This window comes from Rutilus rutilus (assembly GCF_951802725.1).
Source record: "Rutilus rutilus genome assembly, chromosome: 12".
Taxonomy (NCBI): domain Eukaryota; kingdom Metazoa; phylum Chordata; class Actinopteri; order Cypriniformes; family Leuciscidae; genus Rutilus; species Rutilus rutilus.
The window spans coordinates 36,166,279-36,192,556 of record NC_140217.1 but is presented as its reverse complement, the minus strand read 5'-3'; the positions used below and the strand labels follow the sequence as shown (position 1 = coordinate 36,192,556).

The 26,278-nt window shown below is 37.2% G+C and overlaps 1 protein-coding gene across 10 annotated transcripts in view; it reads left to right on the top strand.

Moving 5' to 3' along the window:
- raly (RALY heterogeneous nuclear ribonucleoprotein) overlaps positions 1-26,278 on the top strand; it is an 87,395-nt gene that overhangs the window by 28,142 nt on the left and 32,975 nt on the right. For 5 of the 10 annotated variants that reach the window (XM_084425658.1, XM_084425654.1, XM_084425659.1 and 2 more), the window contains one exon: positions 4,940-4,971. The exons of 4 other annotated variants lie outside the window; for them this stretch is intronic. In XM_084425658.1, coding sequence (XP_084281784.1) covers positions 4,957-4,971 — 15 coding nt within the window. In that variant the 5' untranslated portion in view covers positions 4,940-4,956. Of the gene's footprint in view, positions 1-4,939; positions 4,972-6,884; positions 7,047-26,278 lie in introns of those variants that run through there. One more of the 10 variants, XM_084425662.1, reaches the window with a different exon arrangement.

Genomic DNA, 26,278 nt, shown 5'->3' with positions numbered 1-26,278 from the left:
ATCTAAACATCACCAAAGCAAGGCAAATATGTGATCGTAATGTGTACTCGCCGGTATTACAAAGTCTGTTTGTATTGTGCTGGGTATCAGTGCTCCACTGGAGTTCCCTTCATGCAAAGCCTTTAGTTTGTCTTTGCGAGGTTCAAAGACTAACCGAAATTATGGATGTAAATGGAACAACACAAATGTGACATGAGAAACCCCCCCACCCAAACCCAAACCCAAATGCAAGAATCACAGTGCAGCGTGACTTTCTTTTATGTCGAATTGTAAATAAATCAGTCAGAAAAGTTACTGTTTAATGAATACGGATTAGGTGAGGAGGGACTTTTAGATCACCGTTTTTAATACTCTGACACCGATAAATATTTAGCAGTTTTTCATTTTGATTAAGTTTTCATAATGTACAGACATTACATTGTTGGGCTCGTTACTCAAAACATTTTATTAATTGATCGTTACTGGTTACTCCTTTCAAAAGTAATATTATTACTTTTCTTATTATACCCTGGCAACAGTAATTCGTTACACTACTAGTTATCTTAGTTTTCCATTACACCCTACAAATTTTACTTAAATGTTCTTCTCTTACCAAAAAAACAGTCTTTTTATTAACTATTGAGTAATACTTCTGCAAAAAAATGTATTTCTACATATGTATTCAAAGGCACATCTCTTGGAACATACAGAAGTTTAAACAAATCATTTTGCAGCCTTGGATATGTGGCCTTGCTTGCTCATTGTCCAACAGCACCCTTTCTCTTCTCGTGCTCCATGTTTTCGACACTTCGTCACACACAGCTCCCACTCAAGACCTTGAGAATTCAGCTAATCAGATTCAGATTTTAGTTCATATACTATGTATGAAGATGATAGCACTATGGCCTTATCATGGATATGTTGTCAAGGTTGCATGTTTGAGAGATCGAAAACACTTGGCAGACACAAAACGTTTTTAGACGGCATGAATTGTATTTATTGAAGAACCACAATTTTTGTATCACAAGCACTGGCAGTGCAAACACACTAAACTAAATTGATACAATTTTGTGGGATTTATTCTGGGAGTTGTTGAAAGACTTTGTGAATCACATTCGTTTTGTTAACTCTGAAATCAGAATAAACAAAAATAAATGATTTATTTGCATAGAAAAAGATTTTCTATTCTAATTCATTCCTGTGATATAAAGCTGAGTTTTCAGCATCATTCCTCCAGTCTTCAGTGTCACATGATCCTTCAGAAATCATTCTAATATGTTGATTTGCTGCTTAAGAAACATTTCTTATTATTATCAATGTTGAAAACAGTCGTGTATTTTTCGAAAAAAAGAAATTTCAGGATTTTTTGATGAGTAGAAAGTTCAAAAGAACTGCATTTATTTTAAATAGAAATCTTTTATAACAATTTGAAAGTCTTTACTTTAACTTTGATCAAATTAATGCATGCTTCCTGAATAAAAGTATTAATGTCTTTCAAAAAATCTTTCTGACCCCAAACTTTTGAACTGTAGTATGTGTATAAGATGGCGACGGCTGATGGGTCCTAAACGCAAGCTGATGATATTTACAGCGTTAACTACTTGGTGCAAGCTGATTGGTTCATGTCGCATCTGCAGGTTGTGGTTGGTGGCTGGTTACCATTCACTATAGCAGTTTGCAGTACGCATCAGAGCTCGTCTAAAATCCTCCACCTTCCCCAGCTCCACCTGTATACAGTATCTGCTATGGGTAATTGATATTTGCTATTTGTGCAGCAGCAGTGTATGTCTTACATACTCACAGCAGCGTATCGTATCGTATGTATTGCAGTAGCAAGTTCCTGTTCTTGCTCTCCAGCTGCAATAATCTACAACAACAGCAATAATCAACAGCAGCAGCAATTCAGCAGCAGTGTAGCAGATCTATTTCCCCAAGACCAAATACATTAACATTGTCAAATCCATTACCATGCTAAAAATCTTTAGAGAGTTGTCATGATAGAAACATACACACACACACACACACACACACACACACACATACTGCAGTTCAAAAGTTATATATATATATATATATATATATAATATGTATATATGAAGAGTTCAGATGCAAAAGCCTCTAAGAAGGCTTTTGTGTAATTTGTGAAATTACTGAATTTAAAAATACGAGCTTGATAAAAATGATCATTCTATAAGAAAAATTAATATGGCACTTAGAGGCTTTTGCATCTGAACTCTTCATATATATATGCTGTCCCTTAATGAACCTCTATGGAGGTGATAATGAAAAGCTCAGTTCAGCAATGGCGGTTGCTTGATGTGGGGTATTTTTATTTTTTATTTTTTTATCTGTCAAGCCCTAAAAGCTCTCCACCACACTTTTTAGTCTTGAAACAGGATGAAAATGGGTTGATGATCTTTTGGTTGCACACACACTATTTCTCACTCGCACATAAAAGGTCACACAGACGTCAAAAAATGGTGAACCCGGTCTCAACATGGTCAGAGGTCCCATTGTGGTTGCATGGTCGGAATTCGACAAGCCAAAAGAGAGAGATATCAGGGTGTGGGTGTTAAATACTATTTGATCTCATATTTCATAATATTTGCTTTGCTTTATTGTGGTACTATCTTTTTTTTTTTTTTTTTTTTATCTTTTTGAAGAGGCACTGCCTCTCTAGCCTCTTCAAAGAACCCGGCTCTGGTTGAGAAGCTCTGGTCTAGTGTCTGGATATGCTTGTTGTACCTGCTTTGAACAACAATGAAGAATTTCACAGCTGATCTGCAGTACAACTGGCCAAGGCAGGAACAATATATTATTTCCTCCCTGTGTTATAGGCAGAACATTTACTGAATAACACAAGATAAAACATAGCTACGTTTGACAGCTGCTAAGGAATGAAATTTTTTCATTTCATTTCTTTCCTTTCCTCTTTAAATTTTTCTCATGAAAACAAATTGGATAAGACCAGTGTGCATGATTCACCAGTGCATGTTATTCTAAAGAAAAAATGCATATCATATATAGACAAATATAAACTCCTGACAGAACATCACGTTTTACCTGGAAATATGCAGAAGTGGAAAGCCATTTTGTGTTGATTTTAATGTCCATGTCCATCCACTTGTTCTTTGAAAGTCTGCAAATATTGTCCAAACAATATCCCCTCAATGTTTGCTTTGATGTCATTGTGCAGGTCCCTCTTTTCATATCGCAATCAAATAATTTCACCACGTTTATTTCTGTTTTCATCTTGGTTTGAGGATCAGCCTCAAGCACATCACAGCAAAGGTTTTGCAGATGATCTCTTTCTTAGATGTTTTATACATATTCAAGTCAATGAATCTAGCCCATATGTTGTCTTTTTTATCTCGGGCACTATAGATGCTCTGCAGTCAGCCTGGAAAAAATATGAGAATCTACTCAACGTGCTTCAGAGAACCATAATTCAATATAGAGCCATCTCAGTTATGATGTTTGGTTCTGATTCAATTCTGGGACGCCGATTGTATAAATACATTTCCACAGGTTTCCCTTTAGATACAGTGTTAGCCTTTGAAATGTCTGAGGTGAGGACTAAAACAAGCATGAAAACAGACAAAAGCTCTGTTTTCGAAACCTAGTGTGTTGCCTCATTGCCTACTGCCTACATAATCAGTGTTTGCAATGGAATACGCTCTGCGTGACAGACACGATTCAAAAGATTTCAGTGGAGTATGGCATTCGCATGTTGGCACAATATTCTAACATAAAAGTAAATAGGACATACTAACAATTTCTATTGGTACCTTTTTTGTTGTTTATTTAAGGTCAACTTTTCTCTTGTCATCATGAATTTGGGGTACTTTAGCAAGGAAGTATTAAATTGATCAAAAGGGACAGTAAAGACATTTATAATGTTGCAAAATATTTCTATTTCAAAAAGTTTAGAATGATTTCTGAAGGAGTAATGATGCTGAAAATTCAGTTTTGCATCACATGAATAAATTTGTTTTAAAATATATTCAAATATAAAATAGTTATTTTAAATTGTAATATTTCACATTCCTTGTTCCTTGGTGAGCATAAAAGACTTCTTACAGACCCCAAGCTTTTCAATGGTGAATATATTCTTAGAAGACAACAAAATTAAGATACTGTGTATACCTTATGCATGGGGAAAAGAGTGAGAGTGTAAGAAAGAAAAGAGGATGAAATGATGAGGATGACAAGTGCAAGGAACAAAGTATAATGGAAATGTAATGATATATATATTTTTTTTTTTTTTTGCATTTTGCATTTTGGAATCCTTCAGAATTAAAATGCTGCTACTTCAGCAAAAAAAGACATCAGCAGTTATGTGAAAGTGAGTGTGCTCGTCTAACAAAGAGTTTCTTAAACAACTGTCAGAGCACCAAATCTGTGATTGATTCTTCTGGAAATGTTGCTGCTATTTTTTTTAAAAGGCAGATTATATAAAAAGTTTTTGTCAGAATTCTTTCTTGTCAGGTTATTTGTTGTCATAAGTATCTTGGCTTGTTATTTACAGTCATTCTGTTTGTATCTCACACTTCCATTTACAGTTAATGTGATATTTCAGCATGGATTTAAAGATGTATATTTGCTATTGTTTGTAATGTGCTGCATTTTTCAGAATCTTATTTCTGATTGGATGAGCCACATTCAATTTTGTTGTATATATAATGAGCCAAGTTGCTATTTTGCATGCCATTAATTAGGCTAGAACTGCATCTAGCTATTTTATTTATATAATTTGATTTATTTAAACCATATTACTCCCCCCAAAAAATTTAAATTCTGTCATCATAAACCCTTTTGTCGTTCAAAACCCAGTTTGCATTGCTTTCTTTTGTGTAACGCCAAAGAAGATATTTTGTAGAATGTGGAGCTCACTGACTTTCATTGTATGGACCAAAAAACAAAACACATTTCTCAAAATATCTTTTCTTATGTTCCACAGAAGAAAATCATACAGATATGGAACGACATGAGGTGAGTAAATGATGAAAGATTTGTATGTGTGTGTACTATCCCTTTAAATTAGGATTTACATTTACATTTCATTCTGATAGATTGAATTATTTAAATTATAAACCAATCACTGTAACATGTTGTTTTAAGTGTCTAATTGTTGCTTTAATAGTGGCATCAGGGCCGTGGGTTTGCGGTTTGCTCACATTCTGATATTTTAGGGCTTATTTGTAGGCGATTCGAGTTTGAATCGAGCTTTTGTCATTTCCTGACCCTGTTCCCATCTCTCTACAAATATAGGTAGTAGAAAGGTCAAGAAAACACTTATAGAACGAGAAAATTGGAAATGAAATTTTGAAATACTAGCTTTCATACCATGATCTAAAAAAATATTATAATAATAATAACATAAGATGACCTTTTTTGCTGATGTACAAGCCAGTGAGAGTGAAGAATGACATTGTGGGTGGGGCTTTAATCCAGCTATTCTGATAGGGCATTTATGAGGTATCCATCAGTGGAGCGAATATATGAGGGCGATAAATCTGGCACTGGAAGGACGTGTGTGTTCTCGCCCTCCGAGTGGTTTGTATTGCCTGACTGTCGGCTTGATGGATGGTCTTCTGTTCCTGGCAGGTTCGCCAGGTCTCACGGCAGCAGCAATGTCAGCATGTAGCTGGCCAACAGCAGCGCCATAAACAAATTTGATTGACGGGTCAGACACGCCCTTTCTACCGGACCTGGACGCAGAAAGATTTCAGGGACGTAGACACTCGTTGAGAAGAGCCAGAGTAGACGAGGCCCACACGTTAATGTCACAAAACAACACTGTGTGTATTTGATGCAGGCTTCAACCCGCTATTATCTCTATTATTATCTGCAGTCTGTTGATGTGGAGTGTTTGTGGAGTTTGACAGAAGACAGCGCGCCGTCACATGAACCCACTTCAAAAATACGTGCGGTGTGCATATTAATGGAAGCTATCGAGAGCGAGATCAGCACCAAACCCACGTTGATGGAGAGCTCTTCCAGTTTTCATAAATATGCAAAGATTCCCATTACTTTGTTTGGATGGGGTTTTTAATTTTGGTGGGGGGTAATTTATGTATTTAGGCTTGTGAAATAAACGGAGAACAATTGGCAAGTGTCTAAAACTCTAGGCGTGGGTGCAGCTCTCAGAGGAAAAGTGACTGTGTTTCAGACAGTCGGTGAAAGCAAGCAGATTGAAATGTAAATGCAAATCGATCAGCGATAGAGCCCTTAAGTTGTGACAGACTATCGACTGTTTTAGGATATTTGGGATTGTTGTGTCTGCAATAATATGACTGCGTTCCCTTTATATTTATCATGCTAGTTGTTAGGACTGAGCGATACAGTTATTGAATATTCACAGTGAATATCGAGATTTGGCCATTATGTTTTCTTAATAAACGCGTCATTTGACTTGTTGCGCAACGTTTCCGTTTTTATTTCTGATTGTACTTTAATTCCACATCAGTCCAGATTCTATTTGTTTGTGCCATCATTAAAAAGTAATATTTCTTTTTTTGTTAATTTATTGAAAAACACTGAAAGACATGCATTAATTAAGTTTATATATATATATATATATACAGTACAGTAAACCATGTGTATTTATTCATATATATGAATAAATGCACATGGTTTACTGTACTGTGCCTTGATCAAATTAATTGGCTTGTTCTTTGAAGCACAACCCAGAACGATTAATTAAAGGTGTTTTATAATTTTATAATTTGAAAGAAATTAATACTTTGATTGCAGATGACAACAACTCATTATCATTGCACTAGCACTGGTCCCATCTAATTGCTTTGTGAACACAAGTCTTTGTGGCAGAGTAGGTTTGGCGTGTGATATCAGTGAGGAAACAGCACTTTCTGCCCTGCTAAACATTCTTTGCGGTTGTTTAGGTCTGGTTGTTTGACTCTTTATAAAGAGTTACACTGGTTTTCCCCCCTGAGAGGACGGGCGGGGAGGGAGAGGAGAAGAATGGCTGCTTTGCAGATTGCTTTGAGGATAGATTGCCAGTTTCAAACTGCCATAGACACAATCAAAATCTCATTGCAGCAGAGGTGATTTTCTACATCCCCCTACTTGTCGCATCAATGCATCTAATGAAATAACACATTAATCCCTAATGCACAATGTCTTGGAACAAATGTCATATTCTTTACATTGTAATACCAGTGACATTGAGGTCTTGTTGTTGTTTAATCTTTTAGGTCTTTTGCTTATTAACTTGTAGAGCTGCCTAAAATGAAAGGACTTTTCCCGCAAGATACATTACTTTTTTAATTGTTGTTCTGTGTACTCATGTGTCAGATGGATGTCTTTCGCCATTGCATCACATCGTGTTGGGTTTCCCCCCACTGTTTGTTTCCTCTGTGTCCTCCTTTTAAGACAGCAGTTAAACTTTTACTAAATTAATCTTGAATTCTGTTTCCTTTCATTCTGTTTCAATGTTTTTAAATGCACAAGCATGTATTTCGTGGATCAACATATTTTGTCCTCTTAAAGTCACCGCTTAAATCACAGGGAAATTATTGGTTGATAAAGATATAAGCCTAAACCTAACCCTTTCTGTATCCCTAAAATGTGATAGGTCAATAAAAATGTTGTTCCTATTAGCCAGTCACAGTAAACTATACGCTGAAGAGAAAACAATTGGTGTGGGATTTGATTTGAAGCAATTTTCACAAAGAAACGGAACTTAGCACATTGAGTTAAACGTGAAATAGTATTTTGTTTTTGTTTTTATTTACAGGTTAAAAAATCATTTTTACAGTGTAGATTTCAGACAGAGATATCTCTTTCTCTTGAAGTGTCTTTTTCTTTGTCTGTGTCCATTTATCAAACTTCCACGTTTTTTCTTTCCCGCTCTCACCTCTGTTAAAAGCACGCTTGATTGTTGTGCCAATTAGTTTGGGATGGTAAGACCCCTCCAGCCTCTTGTAAATGATTGTGCGCAGTGCCAGAGCTCTCTGCAGGCCTAATTAATCCATCGCAATGCAGGTAGGAGTAAATTATCACAGGAGGACAATATCTTCAGGGTTCGACACACTTCTGTGTTCTGTATGGCGGCGCGGTTGCGTCTGTGTTAAGGTTAGGGTCATTGAGGTTCCCCGCCTCTATTTCCAGAGACCTCAAAAGGTGGTTTGATCTCTACTAACAAGTAGCTAGAGACTGAAGAACCATTGATTCCAGGCATGATAAATTCAAGAGGCCAGTCTTTCTACTGACTGCTCTCTTGACTTCTCTACTCCCCTGTGAGACAATTGGCAGTTTAAATCAGACTCTTCAGTTTACATTTTCACCTGGATATGTCAACATTTCTTTTGGTAACTCCTGTTGTTTTGGAGTGGTGTAACCCATTAGCTCCTTTGATAGATTCTTCTTTGATAGATTCTCTGGTTATTTTATAAATTTAGATTATTTTTCACATTGCTGTTATTTTTATTGTAAAGCACTTGGCAGATAGATAGATGATAGATAGATAGATAGATAGATAGATAGATAGATAGATAGATAGATAGATAGATAGATAGATAGATAGATAGATAGATAGATAGATAGATAGATAGATAGATAGATAGATAGATAGATAGATAGGATATACATGGTTGAATGGATTGATAGACAGCATATGAATGTTGCATGTAAATCTCAAAAGATTTTCCATAGTACAAAGGTTACCATCTTGATTTCATGACTGGTCCTAAGTTGAAGGACATGGAGAGGAGTATAATTGGAGGGGGATGTTATTCACCGGATCTGGCCACAAGCCAAATATCCTGGTAGGTCCTTCTGCATTAGCATTGACTGCCACTGTACAGTGAAGCAGGATCAGCTACTGGCTAATTAATACCACAGGGTGCTTCTCAGCCTCATATATCTGTTTGTAGAGCGAATGGCAAGTTAGCGCAGCCTTCGACATGCAGAGGGACACATTCTGCCTCTGAAGATGTCTACCATCTCAGCCCACTCAGTCTTAGACAGATCTGAGATGACACCACTAAAGAGGAATCATTTGGTACAAGGGACTAATAATGTTCTTCCAGCCTGTAGTTGCTTCTTTGTGCTGCAGTGTTGTGCCTGGTGTTTCAGTGTGACTAAAATTCGATTTTTACATCTGAGTGGTGGAAAACTTTTTGCTGTGAGGTTAGGGTGTTAAAAAGTAAATGGCATGTTATCGTGCATCTGGCCAAAAAAGTACACTACCATTCAAAAGATTAGGGTCGGTAAGATTTTTGAAAGATATTATTGCTTTTATTTAGCAACAATGCATTAAATTGACATTAAAGACATTTATAATGTTATAAAAGATTTCTATTTCAAATAAATGCTGTTCTTTTGAACTTTCTATTCATCAGAGAATCCTGAAATTTAAAAAACAAAATCAAAATATAACATGGTTTCCTCAAAAATATTAAGCAGCACTTTGATAATAATAATAAATGTTTCTTGAGCAAAAAATCAGCATATTAGGGGGCAGTTGAGTCGGACTCGTAACCCGAAGGTCGTGGGTTCGAGTCTCAGTACCAGCAGGAAATATAAGTGGGGGGAGTGAATGAACAGCACTCTCTTCCACTCTCATTACCCACAACTGAGGTGCCCTTGAGCAAGACACATAACCCCCATTCGCTCCCCGGGCAACATAGCAACAAAAAAAAAAAAACTGCTCCGGGTTTGTGTGTGTGTGTGTGTGTGTGTTCAGTACTCACTGCTGTGTGTGCACTTGGATGGGTGAACTGCAGAGCACAAATATGTATGGGATACCATACTTGGCTACACATCACATCACTTTTTTTATTTTTAGAATGATTTCTGAAGGATCATGTGACACTGAAGACTGTAATGATCCAAGATGAGATTTGATGCTGCAAATTCAGCTTTGCATCACATGAATGCATTACATTTTAAAATATATTAAACATAGATCGCAACTGTAATGTTATTTCACAATATTACTGGTTTTACTGTATTTTTGATCAAGCGCAGCACTGGAGAACATGAGACTTCTTTCAAAAACAGTTTTTAAAAATCGTACAGGCTGTAAACTTTTGAATGGTAGCGTACATGATGTTATATAAGGAAGAAGAGTTCCATTGTATTAAGTTACGTATTTGAAAAAATGTTATGGTGCAAATTTAAAGGAGAACTCCGGTCAATTTTAACATTGAGCTCATTTTTTTGTACATTTGGAGTGCTGTCAATACAGAGAACAACGACAAAAATCGGTGTTGCCTACACCGAGTTATTCTATTTTTAAAATTTGCACCCTGTTGACTTCAATGGGGCAAGTACTAAATCTGCTTTTAGCCTCTTAACATCCTTGATGTGTCATTACAAGTGCACAGCCAATGTGAGTGATTCCTTCAGAGTGAACACGAGTGAATCTGACTGCAGAAATGTATAAAAATGATGTTATTTAAGCCAGCGCAAATACCTGTATTTTCTTCCTGTTTTCGGGTGAAGTCCAAAGTAGTCGATTGCCGAGTTCACGCGCGTGATCATAGGTACTAAACCTATGCGCGTGAACTCGGCAATCGACTACTTTGGACTTCACCCGAAAACAGGAAGAAAATACAGGTATTTGCGCTGGCTTAAATAACATCATTTTTATACATTTCTTTCACATCTACTGCAGTCAGATTCACTCGTGTTCACTCTGAAGGAATCACTCACATTTTCTGTGCACTTGTAATGACACATCAAGGATGTTAAGAGGCTAAAAGCAGGTTTAGTACTTGCCCCATTGAAGTCAACAGGGTGCAAATTTTAAAAATAGAATAACTCGGTGTAGGCAACACCGATTTTTGTCGTTGTTCTCTGTATTGACAGCACTCCAAATGTACAAAAAAATGAGCTCAATGTTAAAATTGACCGGAGTTCTCCTTTAAAAATAAGCTAATTTGTCGAACAGTACTCTGATTATAGCACACTATTCAGTATGCATTACTGCTTTACCGTTTTACTGCATTACCGTTTTACTACTTTAACAAATGTATTTACAGTAAAAAAATGTCCACCGCCTTCCTGTATTTAGAATCATCACCCGTGTCAGTAGTACAGCGAACTGTTGGGAATTCATCAAAAATAATTCTGCAGGTTGCTTGAGCTGGTGTTTTACTGGAAATCTATAACATAAAGCATGAACAGAGCAGTTCCCTGGGATGCCCTATTGTTCCTCAACATCTTCTGCCAGCAACACAGACTGCCGGCTGTCAGCCTTTGATTTGGAAAAACTGTAGCCATTGCCCAGCACACTTGATACAGAAAACCACTGAAAATTATTTATTCATGAATGCCATTTTTTCTTGTGCCGCTTTAAGGAAAAACTAATGTTGACTATGCGGTTGGTCAATATTTCTCCATTCTGTAGTTGCATACTAGGAAAATTATTGCCTTACTTGACATTAATTAACTTACAATATTATTAGAGGCAGCATTAGCATGCTGATTGCTGTGTAGAAGAACACTACGGGGTGATGTTTTATTAAAATGGCTGAGGATCACCCTTACTTTTGCATTGTGCTCCATTGTATGTTTGATCACATACTGTGGTATGAAGCAAGGTGGCCTAATGTTTTAGTAAAGTTGAAAAATGAATTGAATATGGTGACAAACTGTTCAGTGTTAATTATTAAATGTGTTTGGATTCATTTACATACCGTTGAGGCCAAGAAGTCACTAGGGAAGGCAGTGGTTACACAGTTTGATAGTTTAACACTTCAAACAGCTCATTAAGATTCGGCAAAGAATCATAGGCGTACATAAAGATGTGATACGAATAAGGGACTTATGTCCCTCCAAGGACCAAAAATGTGGTTCATATTCAAACATGCTTTGAATATAAACATTCAAAATTATCATCAAGTTAAATAGTAAGGTAATGGTTAACTCTTAAGTGGATGGAAAATGCGAGTTTCAGTTCAACAAATGTGTGATTTTAACCCATTTTCTTGTCACAATCACACAATACATTTGCATAATCCAAACACTAGTTCCACTTCAGAGATGAATTTAACTGATTTGTTTTGTCACCGGATCCCTGCCCGTGCATAATTATCAGAATGTCTCAGACGTCGCTGCCCTTTCAATGTCATCACACATCGCTGTGGCTTCATCTGACTCTGATATGCTGTGATTAAGATAATTAATCTGAAATAAGGATCTTCATCTGGATTTGGCGAGAAGTAATTATAGCGATGATTTGCAAGCTATCGGAATGACCGCGGCATTATGGCCGTATGGCACAGAAACCAAATCAACGCAGTGTTGCAATCAGACACGCTTCAGTTGAACCATTTCTATTGCTCCCCCTCTCTAAACAATCGCCGCAGCTTTTGCTCTGTGTATTATGAATACCCTGTTATTTCATATTGCGGGTGGATCAGCATTCGACCGAGTTCAAAAAGAGAGAAAGATAATTGAGTGGATAATCATTCATATGGTTTTGCGCTCAAATTTAGCCATGAACTTTTGAAGCAAGGATTTTGATACTACAAGGCAAGCCACTGGCTCTGAATTAAATGCTTTGACATTTATTGCAGGCAAATGTGAAGCAATTTAAAATCATAGCTAAACAATATGGATTTCCTTTTGAGATTAACCAAGGTCACTGTATTGACACAGGGGTCAATAAATAGTTCATTGAGCTCTCGGATGATTGCTCTAATTGATTACTGCTGATGCTGTAAGTGTTAATATGCTGACTAATGCTGAGGCTCAAGGGTTGGTGTAATTATTTCAATATTGTTTTGTTTTTTTACTCTATAAAAGAACATCTGTATTCAGTGTGCGTCAAAAAGAAAATGCAGATGTCCTATTTTTCTTCATTCTGGTCTGTTTATGATAATCTAAACTGTCTGAGGCAAAACAGGTTCTTTAAATTAGTATTGAATTAATAGTCTGTACTCGAAGAACCACCATCTGCAGTGCGACCAAACAATACGCTGATGACCATAAACCATAGAAGAAGGAAAAGACTTTTACATGTAACCATATAACATACCAAATACTAAAAATATATTTCAGAGAGTCTGGGGAGGTGATATATACACACAAATTGTCACTTTTTGTAATTGCTATATTAACTCATCCATTAAAATATTGCTGCTATGAGCTATAAATATATAAATCATGGACAGAATGTTGGTATCCCTAAAATGTAAATCAGGTATATAAGGGTTAATTAATTGTCTAATGATCTGTTAAGCATTACACACTCACCGGTCACTTTATTAGGTACACCTATTCAACTGCTCGTGAACGCAAATATTTAATCACTTAATGACATTGCAATAACTCAACATGGTCAAGGCAATCTGCTGAAGTTCAAACTGAACATCAGAATGGGGAAGAAAGATGATTTAAGTGACTTTGAACGTGGCATGGTTGTTGGTGCCAGGTGGGCTGGTCTGAGCATTTCAGAAACTGCTGATCTACTGGGATTTTTACGCACAATCATCTCTAGGGTTTACAGAAAATGGTCCAAAAAAGAGAAAATATTCAGTGAGTGGCAGTTCTGTGGGTAGAAATTACTTGTTGATGCCAGAGGTCAGAATGGCCAGACTGGTTCGAGCTGATAGAAAGGCAACAGTAACTCAAATATCTACAAGATTATCTCTGAACGCACAATACGTCAAACCTTGAAGCAGAAGAGCTACAGCAGCAGAAGACACTGGGTGCCACTCCTGTCAGCTAAGAACAGCAAACTGAGGCTACAATTCACACGGGCTCACCAAAATTGGACAATAGAAGATTGGAAAAACATTCCCTAGTCTGATGAGTCTCGATTTCTGCTGCGACTATCAGATGGTAGAGTTAGAATTTGGCGTAAACAGCATGAAAGCATGGATTCATCCTGCCTTGTATCAACGGTTCAGGCCGCTGGTGGTGATTGAATGGTGAGGGGGATTTTTTCTTGGCACCTTAGTACCAACTGAGCATCGTTTAAACCCCACAGTCTACCTGAGTATTTTTGCTGACCATGTCCATCCCTGTATGACCACAGTGTCCCCATCTTCTGATGGCCACTTCCAGCAGGATACTGTGCCATGTCACAAAGATCATATCATCTCAAACTGGTTTCACTAGTTCACTATACTCAAATGGCCTCCAGTCACCAGATCTCAATCCAATAGAGCAGCTTTGGGATGTGGTGGATCGGGAGATTCGTATCTTGGATGTGCATGCACAAATCTGCAGAAATTACGGGATGCTATCATGTCAGTATGGACCAAAATCTCAGGAATGTTTCCAGCACCTTGTTGAAACTATGCCACGGAGAATTAAGGCAGTTCTGAAGGCAAAAGGGGGTCCAACCCGGTACTAGCAAGGTGTACCTAATAAAGTGGCCGGTGAGTGTATAAGGTCCATGCGTCATAAAGGTTAAAACTCCTTTATACAAATCTGATCAATTAATTTGAATGACTAAAATACAATGATTGGCTGCCATTTTCATTTTTTTGACACCCAAACTACTGCAACTATAAGATATTCAGATGTCACTTTGTTTGGTGACAAACCAAAAAACAGATTTATTTTCTTTCTTTATCATTTCTGTATTCATCAACTCTTTATCAAATGTAATAAATACATCTCGCAACTATTAGTGCTGAACCATTTTGCAATTAACACTTTTCAAAAAGGGGTCAAAACTGTACTAGCTATTCTACTTCTATGAATACTCAACTCATAAAAGTTTAGTTTTGATTCAAAAAGCCTTTTGTAGTTAGAAATGCACTTTTCCAGAAGCCCATATGACTATAACGTCATCACAATTCTTTGCCATGCTCCTTTCCTCAGCTTTTTTTACATTCTTATTGTGGCTGTATATGTTTCAAATCACAGTTCTTTGTTCATGTAGGTTAGTCTCTTTTCATTGTTCTGAGGCTCAGGAGCACAGAGACAGAGCAAACATTTCTTTGTACCTCTCCTCTTCTTACTTTCTCATACCTTATGTCTCTCGCACTCTCTGTCTCCTCCCTGCCTGCTCCCTCTTCCTCCTTCTCCCAGAGCAGTGTCTTTTAAGTATTTTACTGTCTTCTCTTCTCTCCTCTCTTCGGGTCACAGACATCAGAGAGAAGTGCACAGAATGCCTTTTTATTCTGACAACAGCCCGAGAGAGTATCAGACTGCGGAAAACGGCAGCAGCGGTGGCTCAGGAGAGGCAAGGCGAGCAAAAGACGTTTATTGTGCGCGAAAAAATAGGATACAGTTTAATTTAACGGTCCATTAACTATCTATTAATTTAATAAATATGCGAGTGTGTGATTAACTGAAGAGGTGGTATTGTGACGCCAATGATTGAGATCTGAATTTCATTTTGTATGCACGTCTGTGATCTTGAAATGGCTGTGACGGGTCTGCGCAAGGTGATGTGACAGGTGTCAATCAAAAAGACTAAAGTACACTTAAAGCTGTCAATGCAATCAGTAAATGTTGTCATGACATATAGTTTTTCTGTTTAAAAAAACAACAATTACATCTAAAAATGAGCGCCTATAAGCAAAAATGTCCGATTTTAGATTGCGACAACCACACACAAGTGCACTCTGAAAACCATTGGGTTGAAAATTACCCAATTTGGGTTGTTTTGCAACCCGCTGCTGGTACAAAAAATGGACAAACACAACCGTGGGTTATTTAAACCCCTAGCATGCTGGGTTGTGCATTAAATTTAGCATAATGGGTTGATTTATGCTTGTTAATTTATACAGGAATACTAGCTTACCCATAAGGCTGGGTTGTTGTTATGTCAGATGGTGGGGGAGGGATGTATTGTTTCAACTATCAGTGAGATTGACCCAGCTATTAATCCAATGGCTGGGTAACACAAAAACTACTCAACCATGGAAAAAATAACCCCAAAAACAGGCTCAACACAGTGTTTCTTTTTTTACCCCCAGTTTCACTGACAATAATAATAATTATGTGGTGAAGTAAATACTACAGAAAAAACAAATGTAACCTGAATAAGTTTTTAAAGAATTTATAGTAAATTCTATATTAGTACTCAATTTAAGCTTGTAGAAATCGATTAAAGCGTAAATATCAATGTCATAGAATTAAGTAAAATCTACAAAACTTTCTGATACTGGTGTTTACATATAAAGCATACACTTTAAAAGCCTAGTCTCAGACTAAAATACATGTTTGAGCTGTCTTAACTGAAACCAACTCTTAACAATATCTTGCAATATTGCTTTGTCTCAAGATGCACACTAATGTTTTTTATAAGGCATGTTTATAAAAACTACTTAAATGTCCTAATTAAACTAAGGCCTAATCCTTGCTTAATCTAAACCTTGTCTGCGAAGCCATGCTTTATAATGCTGTTGAGATGAATGGAAATGCAAATGGATCAATTATATTATAATACACTATTATAGACTTCCTTGTGTTAACGAGCTCAATTAAGCAACCTGTAACCCCGAGCTGGTGTTCCCCTTTTTTTTCTCCCTTCACATCATTTGAGAAGAGTTTCTGAATCGTCGCGCAATGAAAGCAGCACGGGCAGCTTCGCTCTGATGGATGATCCAGTAAGCTGAGCAGAAACCTTGAGTGTCAGCCACAAAACCTTGAGACGGGGAGCACATAATGAACCTCCCCTTCAGCAAGTCAAAGAAAGAAAGAAAGAGAGGGAAGGAGGAGAAGAAAGATGAGATAAATAGACATGGCTTGGGGGAGAAGGAGGCAAGAGCGGGAAGAAGGCTTAGCATTAGTGTGTATGGCTGCATCGCAGTTCACATACTTATACTTCACACTAAAAGTATGCTTCTCTGAAAGTAATGTACATACTTTTGAGCAATATTTATGGACTGGTGGGTCACAATTACATTAAATATGGGTGCACTTGCGATGAGGATAAATATATCAGCTTTTGGCAGTTCAGTCCAATAATGAGTCAAGAAAAAGATGCTCTTTGCTTCTGAATACGCCTATTTTCCTTATACAGAATGCCAAATGTAGCTGAGGTTGAAAAATAAAACAAGAACTGTTTGCTGGGTGGCACTTTTAAAGGGGTCATCGGATGCAAAATTCACTTTTACATGGTGTTTGCATATAAATGTGTCTTTGCAGTGTGTGGACACAACCACCATACAATGAAAAAAATCTACATTTTAGTTAGAGACATGCACCGAAACGGGTCGCTGTGAACTGAGCTGTTTTTGAGGAGGTAAAAGGGTGTTGTTTTACACAACCATTGAGGAATTTTAACCAAAGTATGTTACAAACTTTACACGAAGACCCTAAAGAATCATACCAACTTGTGGAAAATGGGCATCCGATGACCCCTTTAAGTGTAAGTTCTTCAGGTACCATGTTAAATTGTTTATGTTAAAATATAATATAACATAGATTACCATTCAAATTTTGGGGTCGGTTAGACATTTTTGAAAGAAGTCTATTATGCTCACCAAGGTTGCATTTATTTGATCAAAAATACAGGAAAAACTGTCATATTGTGAAATATTATTACAATGTAAAATAACTGTTTTCTACTTTAATATGCTTTAAAATGTTGTTTTTTTTCCTGTGATGTCAAAGCTGAATTTTCAGCATCATTACTCCAGTCTTCAGAGTCGCATGATCCTTCAGAAATCATCATTCTAATATGCAGATTTGTTGCTCAAGAAACATTTCTTATTACTATCAATGTAATCGTTTTTTTTTTTTTTTTTTTTTTTTATTCTTTAATGAATAGAATTACCAAAAGAAAAGCATTTTTTAATAAAATCTTTAGTAATATTATAAATCCTTTAATGTCACGTTTGATCAAATGAATGCATCCTTGCTGAATTAAAGTATTGTTCTTTTTAAAAAATGCAATCTTTTGATCTGTAATTTAATGTCATTTTGTTGTTATTAAATCACAAGCACACCTGCATACCTAAAAACATGCTTCATCAAAAATCGTAAAATAAGTCAATTCAGCACACAGAAAATGCAACATGAAGTTGTGTGCATTGCATTATGGGATAATTCACATTGTATAATTCACATTTTGCACATGTAATCATATGGGTGTTTCATATGTATAGCACATTTGCATAATACCCCAAGTTAGAATTGGGATGCAGCAAGTGTGTCTGATAGAGTAAGAGAGAAATAAAGAGAGATATGGGTGCTTACAAAGCATGCAGCGTCCGCTGGTATAGCTGCCAATTGGAAGTAACGTACTGCCTGCAAGAGCAAATTAGCCTCCAGGGAGTTCTTCACCTCAAATTGAAATTGACAGCAGGTGACACTCACAAACTCATTAAAATACCTCTGGCAGAGGTCGGCCTTATGTTAGGCCAGCGCAGGCCAGACAGTCTATCAACAGGGGGAGATAAATTAAATATTTTGTCCAGGGCTGGAAACGGGGAGGAGTTTTATTTCTGGCCTTTCGAATTATTTAACTCAGTAATTTGTCCAAGGAGTTTAAAGTATTCTGTATGGTACGTACGACCTGCAAAGTTTAAACGCTGCTTGTTACTTATTGCCAATAAAGTTTTTATAGCTGTTTGGCCAGTGTGTTTAGAGGCGAGGTGCTGTGATAGATCTCATTTATAGAATGAAAACCTGATGTTCTTTGTAAATTTGGCCTCATAAATCCATTTGTGCAGCACCTTTGAGGCATTTGGCTTGCAGAGTGAGTCATGCGGTCAAGTTTTGGTCTTTTCGGATGAAAGCATGTGCCTCAGTGTCCGTCCCACCCATATGGCAAGTGCTGGTCATTAGCAGTGTTTTTTTGTTTCTCTGTCTCTTATTCTCTCTCTTTCAATTCATGACTAGCGGCACTGCTTGCGTGTGCCAGCCATTTAGCATTTGGAATATCGACTGCTGATCTTTTCTGATTCGGTTTAATCCACTAGAGTCGTGTGGTGTGCAGCGTGTGACATGCATGAAGGGAATTAGGTGTCTCTCAGGGAGGACTTTAAAAACATAGGCAGCTGACTGCTATATCTTTCTATAAATACCAAAAAATTTTGTCAAGTCTTTCTTATTTATATAGTGCCTTTCACACTATGGGCCCTTATCTTACACCAGGCGCAATGCTGCGCCAAGCGCGACGCAAGTGTTTTTTGCTAGTTTCAGTCCGACGCAGTTATCATTTTCACATCCTGCGCCACGCTGTTTAAATAGCAAATGCATTTGCACCCATTTGTGCGCCCATGGGCGTGCTGGTCTGAAAATGAGGTGTGTTCTGACGCATTGTTGGCGCGTTGCTATTTTGAGGCAACAGAAATAGACTGCACCATTGACCAATGAAACCTGGGGCCCTATTTTAACGATCTGAAACGCAAGTGTCAAAGCGCAAAGCGCAAGTAACTTTGTGGGCGGGTCTCGGCGCTGTTGCTATTTTCCCGGCGGGATAAATGACTCTTGCGCCCGACGCAAATCTAAAAGGGGTTGGTCTGAAGTAGCTTCATTATTCATAGGTGTGGTTTGGGCGTAACGTGAAATAAACCAATCAGAGCGACATCTCACATTCCCTTTAAGAGCAGGCGCGCTTTTTCTAAGCGGATTCCTATTATAACGGCGGATTTGCCAGGCGCGCGCCAGGAGCGGTTCACAGCCGAGGAGACCGACGTCCTCGTCACGGCCGTAAAACACAGAGAAGTGACATTGGGGATGGAGAAACAAACACACCCAAATTAGCTTCGGTTAAACAGGCGTATGATAATTTGGGCGTGTGATTAAATGTGTAAGCTAGATTTATGCCTATTTTATTTTCACATCTTCATGGACACAACGATGATTTCCCTCGTGTATTAATATGAATAAATGAATGAAATCTTTATTTCGAACAATTAAAAAATAAATTAAACCAAAGACAGCAACACATTAAATATCCATCAATAAAAATAAAACAAAATCAAGAAAAACAAAACCTTTTTTTTTTTTTTTTTTTGCATAATAATCACACTGTTCGAAAAGGGATATGTAGAAGCCCTAGGCTTATCAAGACCTACAAGACCTAATATTTTTCCTAGTAATAATGTATGATTTGCAAAAATGAAAACGGCTGCTTCTGTGTAGATGAGAGCATCAAATTGTAATGCGCGTTGTGCACACGCTACATTGATTATGGCCAAGCATGCGCCCTTAAAATAGCAAGAATAACATGCGCAACGCGCCACTGACTTTAGACTAGGTTTTTCCTGGTCACTGGCGGAATTGTTTTCTAAACCTGCAAAATAGCATGAGGGAACGTTTGCGCCGGAACACGCCTCCTCTTTGCGCTGAACCGCCCCGGGGAGCGCAAATGTATTTGCTAGTTAACCGACGCGCGTCTGTGGAGGGAAAAGTCCGCTTTGCGCGGGTGCAAAATAGGAATGATACATGCGTCAGTGTACAAAGTCAATTGCGCTGGGTGCAAGATAGGGCCCCTGGTCTAAAGTCAATGGCGCAAATTTTTTTTTTTTTATGTGGCGGGTCCACAACGCGCGTACACTCTGCTTATTAAACGCACAGCAGCACACAAACATGCCAAATATTTAAAATAAAAGGATTACAATGTAAAAGATTATTATTGTGTACATAAAGATGTGGTGGAATCCGGCTTGTCCCGTAGAGGGTCTGCTTGTGAGCTTGATGGTTTGCAATCTGGAGACGGCTTCGGTCTTTCCACTATCAAATTCCGTCATGTAAATAGCGAATCCGCCATGGCGCGGGTGCAACTGGCATCTAAAGGGAATGGGAGATGAGACTCTGATTGGTTTAACGCACGTAAATCCCAAAACACATCCATTACTCATTATGAGAATAGGGACAACCCTTTTAGACCACGCGCCTGGTGCGCCGACCATTTTCCCCGTCGTTAAACTAGCAAAAGTGGATTCGGACACACCCTAAGTTTATAATATATAATATATATATATTATAAAATGCAATTTATTCCTGTGATGCAAAGCAGAATTTTCAGCATCATTACTCCAGTCTTCAGTGTCACGTGATCCTTCAAAAACCATTCTAATATGCTGATTTGCTGCTCAAGACACAGTATATTATCAATGTTCAAAACAGCTTCTTGATATTTTTGTGGAAACTGTGACACTTATAGGATCTTTCAGGATTCTTTGATGAATAGAAAGTTCCAAATAACAGCATTTATTGGGAATAGAAATCATTTGTAACATTGTAATTGTTTTGGTCAATTTTGATCAATTTAATGCATCCTTGAACCTGAATAAAAGTATATTTTCTTTAAAGTTAGTTAGTAAATAATTTAATTGTATGCATTAAAGAAGGTGGCTTCATTCTCTTTTTCACTCATATTCAACATTCCCATCACTTTTCTCTTTTTTTCTCTACTGGGTCAGGCTACCCTTTTTTATCCACTCCTGGCCGTTCCTCCTTTTAGCCCCCAACTATCCCCAACATCCACCCAAATATTCTTCCCTTCTCCCCCTCATCTATGTGTGTGGGTTAGATGCATAAAAAGGAAAAGGCATAGGCTTGTAGAAGGAGAGGCCTAATGAAGAATGTATCGATTTCCTATAAGAAGGATTTAATCAAAGTCCCACGACACATCCACTGGGACAGAAGCCTCGCTACAGCACCAAATTACACTTCATACACCATCTATTTTTCAGCCACAGCGATAAATGGAGGTGCCGAGCAGATAGATGAGAGTCCCTTCAGCTCGTTCATCATACCCAAACTAGGGGAGGAAAGCAAAGTGATTGAGACGGGCAGCAACAACAGCCAATGATAAATAGACCGGGAGGTGTCAAGGGGGCGGGCAGGACTGGGAACAGCAGTCACCATTGGAGGAAGGAGCTTTAATTGAATTTGGGAAGAGAAGTTTATATAATGAATGATTCATTTGATCTAAAAATATATGACATTATGTCAGTGAGTGCTGTGTTGTTGTTGTTGTAGCATAGAAAGTTTGTAGTTTATTAGACAGTAAAGATAAGTAATTCAATTGACTGAACTGTTACTATGGATCATTACGCACTACAGTGGAGGAAGTTTACGTGCACAACAAATCTGATGTGGATTTACATCAGCAAAATGCTGTTTGTCAGCAAATACAAGGATTAGCATTTGTATTTGAATATGCTAATTTTACACAACCACAAGCAAATTCTATATCTGGCAAATTAATACCATAAAAATGTCCTCTAAGTGTGATTATCCATTATTTTGTAGAAATAAAGAAAACAAAATTATTTCAGGGTATTTTATTTAGGGATTTTCTGCCTGAGAAAAGGCCACAGAGAATAATTTGTCACTATAAACAACCCTGTATTTGACCCTATATTCTCTCCTAATGCATTTAGCAGGTGCACAGGGTTAATTTTACTATAACTGAAACTACAACTGCAACTAAAACCATAAAAAATATATTTTCCTTTTACGTTGTTACAAACCTTTTAAGTCTTGGGAACATCAAAACACTGAACGTGTACTGGAAAACATCTCACACAAACCAGTCTAATTTAGGTAAAGTGATCATTTATTACAGTGAGAAACGAGATGAAAAGAATACCCCAAAATAATTATTTACATAAATGTACAACTTATACAAATCATAACCAAGGAAAAGGTTCACAAAAGAAAGAGGTAAAGAGAAAAGAACTAGACTGTGCCAAATCAAAGAAAGAAGCAAAACCAAAACCAATCTTACTAGATATAAACAAAAACGATTTATAATCTAACTAAATTAACAACCCCAGACAAATAATAACATAGGGCGTAGCATACGTTTACATTTAAGGCAATATTTCTCATTTTCATTTAGTTTGACTTGATGTACTAAAAATAAATAAAACTGAAATAAAAATTTATAAAAAACTATATAGATGTGTTTAGAAAAATGACACTATTGTGAACAACGTATTGCTGCATGTTATTCAAAAGAAAAACTAAACTTTTTTTTTTAGAGCTTCTATGAAAATGTAATAACTTGCATCATCTCCGAAACATCTTTTTGACTAACAACACAGAGGCCGTGCAAAAAAAGTTTCTTTTTACAATAATTCTAGAGAACTTTAAGGCAATTGAATTATGGCATTACAACCAAATAATGATAGATCTGATAAAGAAATGTTTCCAGTGAGATATATACTGATGTAAGTGCTTCACAAATCAATTAGACCTTTTGCCTCCACATCCCAGAAAAAAAAAAAGCCTCTTTAAAAAGGTGTTTCAGAAGAGTAGACCCTCAAAATCAAATTCACATTCAGGTTTGGCTTCATTCTGATACAGTATATGCTTTCTCACTTATAAATACATCCCAATACTTAAGTGAAATGAGCTGCAAATGCAATTGACTTCAAAGCATTTTTCATTTAGAAGGTACACATATTTTAGGGACTTTTCCTCCCCTGTTTCTTATCATGCTACAAATGAAGGGCTTTTATGTTGGTGTGTTACTATGGTGACCAGTTATCCTGTGCGTGCTGTGCTTGAAAGACCCCCACTGGTAAAGTATGCTGTAAATAGTTGTACAATAGTTCATCTGCATATTCTCCTTGATTGGAGTGGCTGCAGTGGCGTGCCAATCGGGCGAGAGAAGTGAATCTGAATAGTTTTGCTCTAGAAACATAAAACTAAATCAGACCTGTATTGTTGTGTGAATACTACACAATCTTAGAAACAGAGCGAATGTCCGCGGTTTGCCTTAAGAGTTATGGCAAAACTATGAAGACTAAAATTTCATCTTTTAATATAATTTCATTATTTAATATTATGTATCTGTATTGTTATTCTTTTTTAGTATTCATAATTAGTTGTATTATCTCATGAAGTTTAAAATGCATGAGTTAGACTATAGATTGCATGGACACGTGTTTAAGGATCATATTTTAGACACAAGGAGGGAGAGTATATATTTTGCTTAGATGTATGTGTGCAATGCAACGTTCACTGAGCAGAGATGTTCCACTGACGATGATACTTCAAGTTCTTTACAAGGAAAGGAATGTTTCAACTGATGCCTTTTTTCTACTTTACAAGGAATTTGTAAATCCCTCAGTGGTGTATATAAGCTCAATCCTTACTGTACTGACTCAGAGAAACACAAAGGCATGAGCGGGTGAGGAAGGAGAAACACAGAGAAACATAAAGGCATGAGGGGGTGAGGGAGGAGAAACCCAGAGAAACCAATTACAACTGGCATGATGGGGTGAGAGGATAGAGAAATGGGGAACAGAGAAATCTGGAATGAAGACCACCTCTCATGTAGCCTTATTCGGCTATGCCTGTTTCTCTCTGTCTGTTACATGTATACAAATAATAAATAGAGATCTCTTGGCAAAATATCTGGTGTAGCTTCCGTGATTCAACAATAACGGGGGAAATCATGATTTTCAAATCTACAACTAGAATTAAACTATTTTCTAAATGAGTAATACATGCATTAAAGACTGATTGGGAACTTATAATGAATGCAGAAAACGTCACAAGCTTTGCACATGTACCACAATCCAAACAGAACATTGTCTAATTGTCTTCTAATGTTAGACTATTTGTTACAGCACATTTTGGCGTTTTGGTAACACTTTAGATTAGGGAACACATATTAACTCCTAATTACTGCTTATTGATAGTAAATAAGTTAGTTGTTAAGTTGATAGTTGTTAAGTGACCTAGAATAAGGTCATGCAGAATAAGGCATTAATATGTACTTTAACAGCCAGTATGCTAGTAATATGGACGCTAATAAGCAACTAGTTAATAGTAACTAGTGTTCCCTAATCTAAAGTTTTGCCTGTGTTTTTCTCTTCTATCATCCGGTGATTTGAGGGAAAAACACTTCAATTCAGGTTCTGGGATTTTAAAATATCAACAAAGACGCCCCAAACAACAGATGTTTTTATATAGGCCAGTGTGCATTATTTACGATATTCTAATCCAACAGAATACTAAACACCTTTAGAAGAAATAAATGGGCAGCACAGCCTGTGGATACTCTCAAAATGTGGATTTGTTTGTCATAAACCATTCCTGCATCTCATTTGAGTGTTTTCTCTCGCCCAGCACCAGTTAGTCCCTCTGCGTTAATCCACACATGGATTGTCACATCCTGACAAATGGTCCAGCAGTCAACACATGCTATATATATAGCAGTCTGCTGGGTGGTCTTTAAAATGCTGCTTTTTTACTGTCTCACTGGCAGTAAAGTGAATTGCATGAGCTTGGGTGAATGTTACTGTTGCTTGTCAGAGAGAATGGTGCTGTTCTCATGAGGTCTAGTTAATTGATGTGTGTGCTGATGCAGTTGTCAGGTCAGTGCTTTCTGCTTGGGTCATCCTTGATTCTTTGACCTAATGTTTACTCTAAAGATTAGGATTTGTGTGTGTGTGTTGGTTTCTCCCAAGGTTTTTTTTCTCCATTCTGTCACCTGATGGAGTTTGGGTTCCTTGCCACTGTCGCCTTTGGCTTGCTTAGTATTATTGATATTGACAATATTATTGATCTGACTGTTGAATGAGAACTGAACTGAGCTGGACGATCACTTTTTGCAGAACTGGTTTATACTGTAGATTAAATAAGCTAATTTAATAATTGATGATCTTTACAACAGAACTGAATCAACACTGAACTTCAGCTGAAATGCATCATTTTCCTGTTATCACCGTAAAGCTGCATTAAAACCATTTGTATTGTATAAAGCACTATAGAAATAAAGGTAACTTGACTTGACTATATTTTCACACACACACTACCATTCAAAAATTTGGGTCAGTAAGATTAAATTTTTTCGTCAAGGATGCATTAAATTGATCTAAATCAAGTAAAGTGGCAGTAGAGACTTTAAAATAAAAGTTTTGAACTTTCTATTCATCAAAGAATCCTAAATAAACACTGTATCATAGTTTATCAGGGGCACATTTCTGTTTTCAAAAAAGTTTCTTCCGAGTCAAACTGATATTCCGCTCCAGTCATTGGCAGAGAGCCTTTATATTAAAAAATGCTTACAGCAGCTTCAAGTCTTATACACAATATGTGCACTTTCATATGAGTACGAAAGTGTCTGCCAAGACTTCCTAAAATGTGGTTTGTAGACATTATGTTAACCAATGAAAAGTGCTTAAATGTATTCACCATCATAAACAACTAAACTAGATTTTTAGCCTACATCTTCTGAAGAAAATGTGCTTGACCTTGCAAAAGTCGCCGCCACTGTTTTTGTTTTGGGAGGTTGCCAGGGCGTTTCTCTATGGTTGCTATGGTATTTTCAGTATTTTTAGCTTGTTCCATAGGTGGTGACATCCTGACTCAAATCTCAAAGCTCAAGACATTTACATTTGATAGATGCTTTTATCTAAAGTGACTTGCATTGCATTCAAGTTTTACA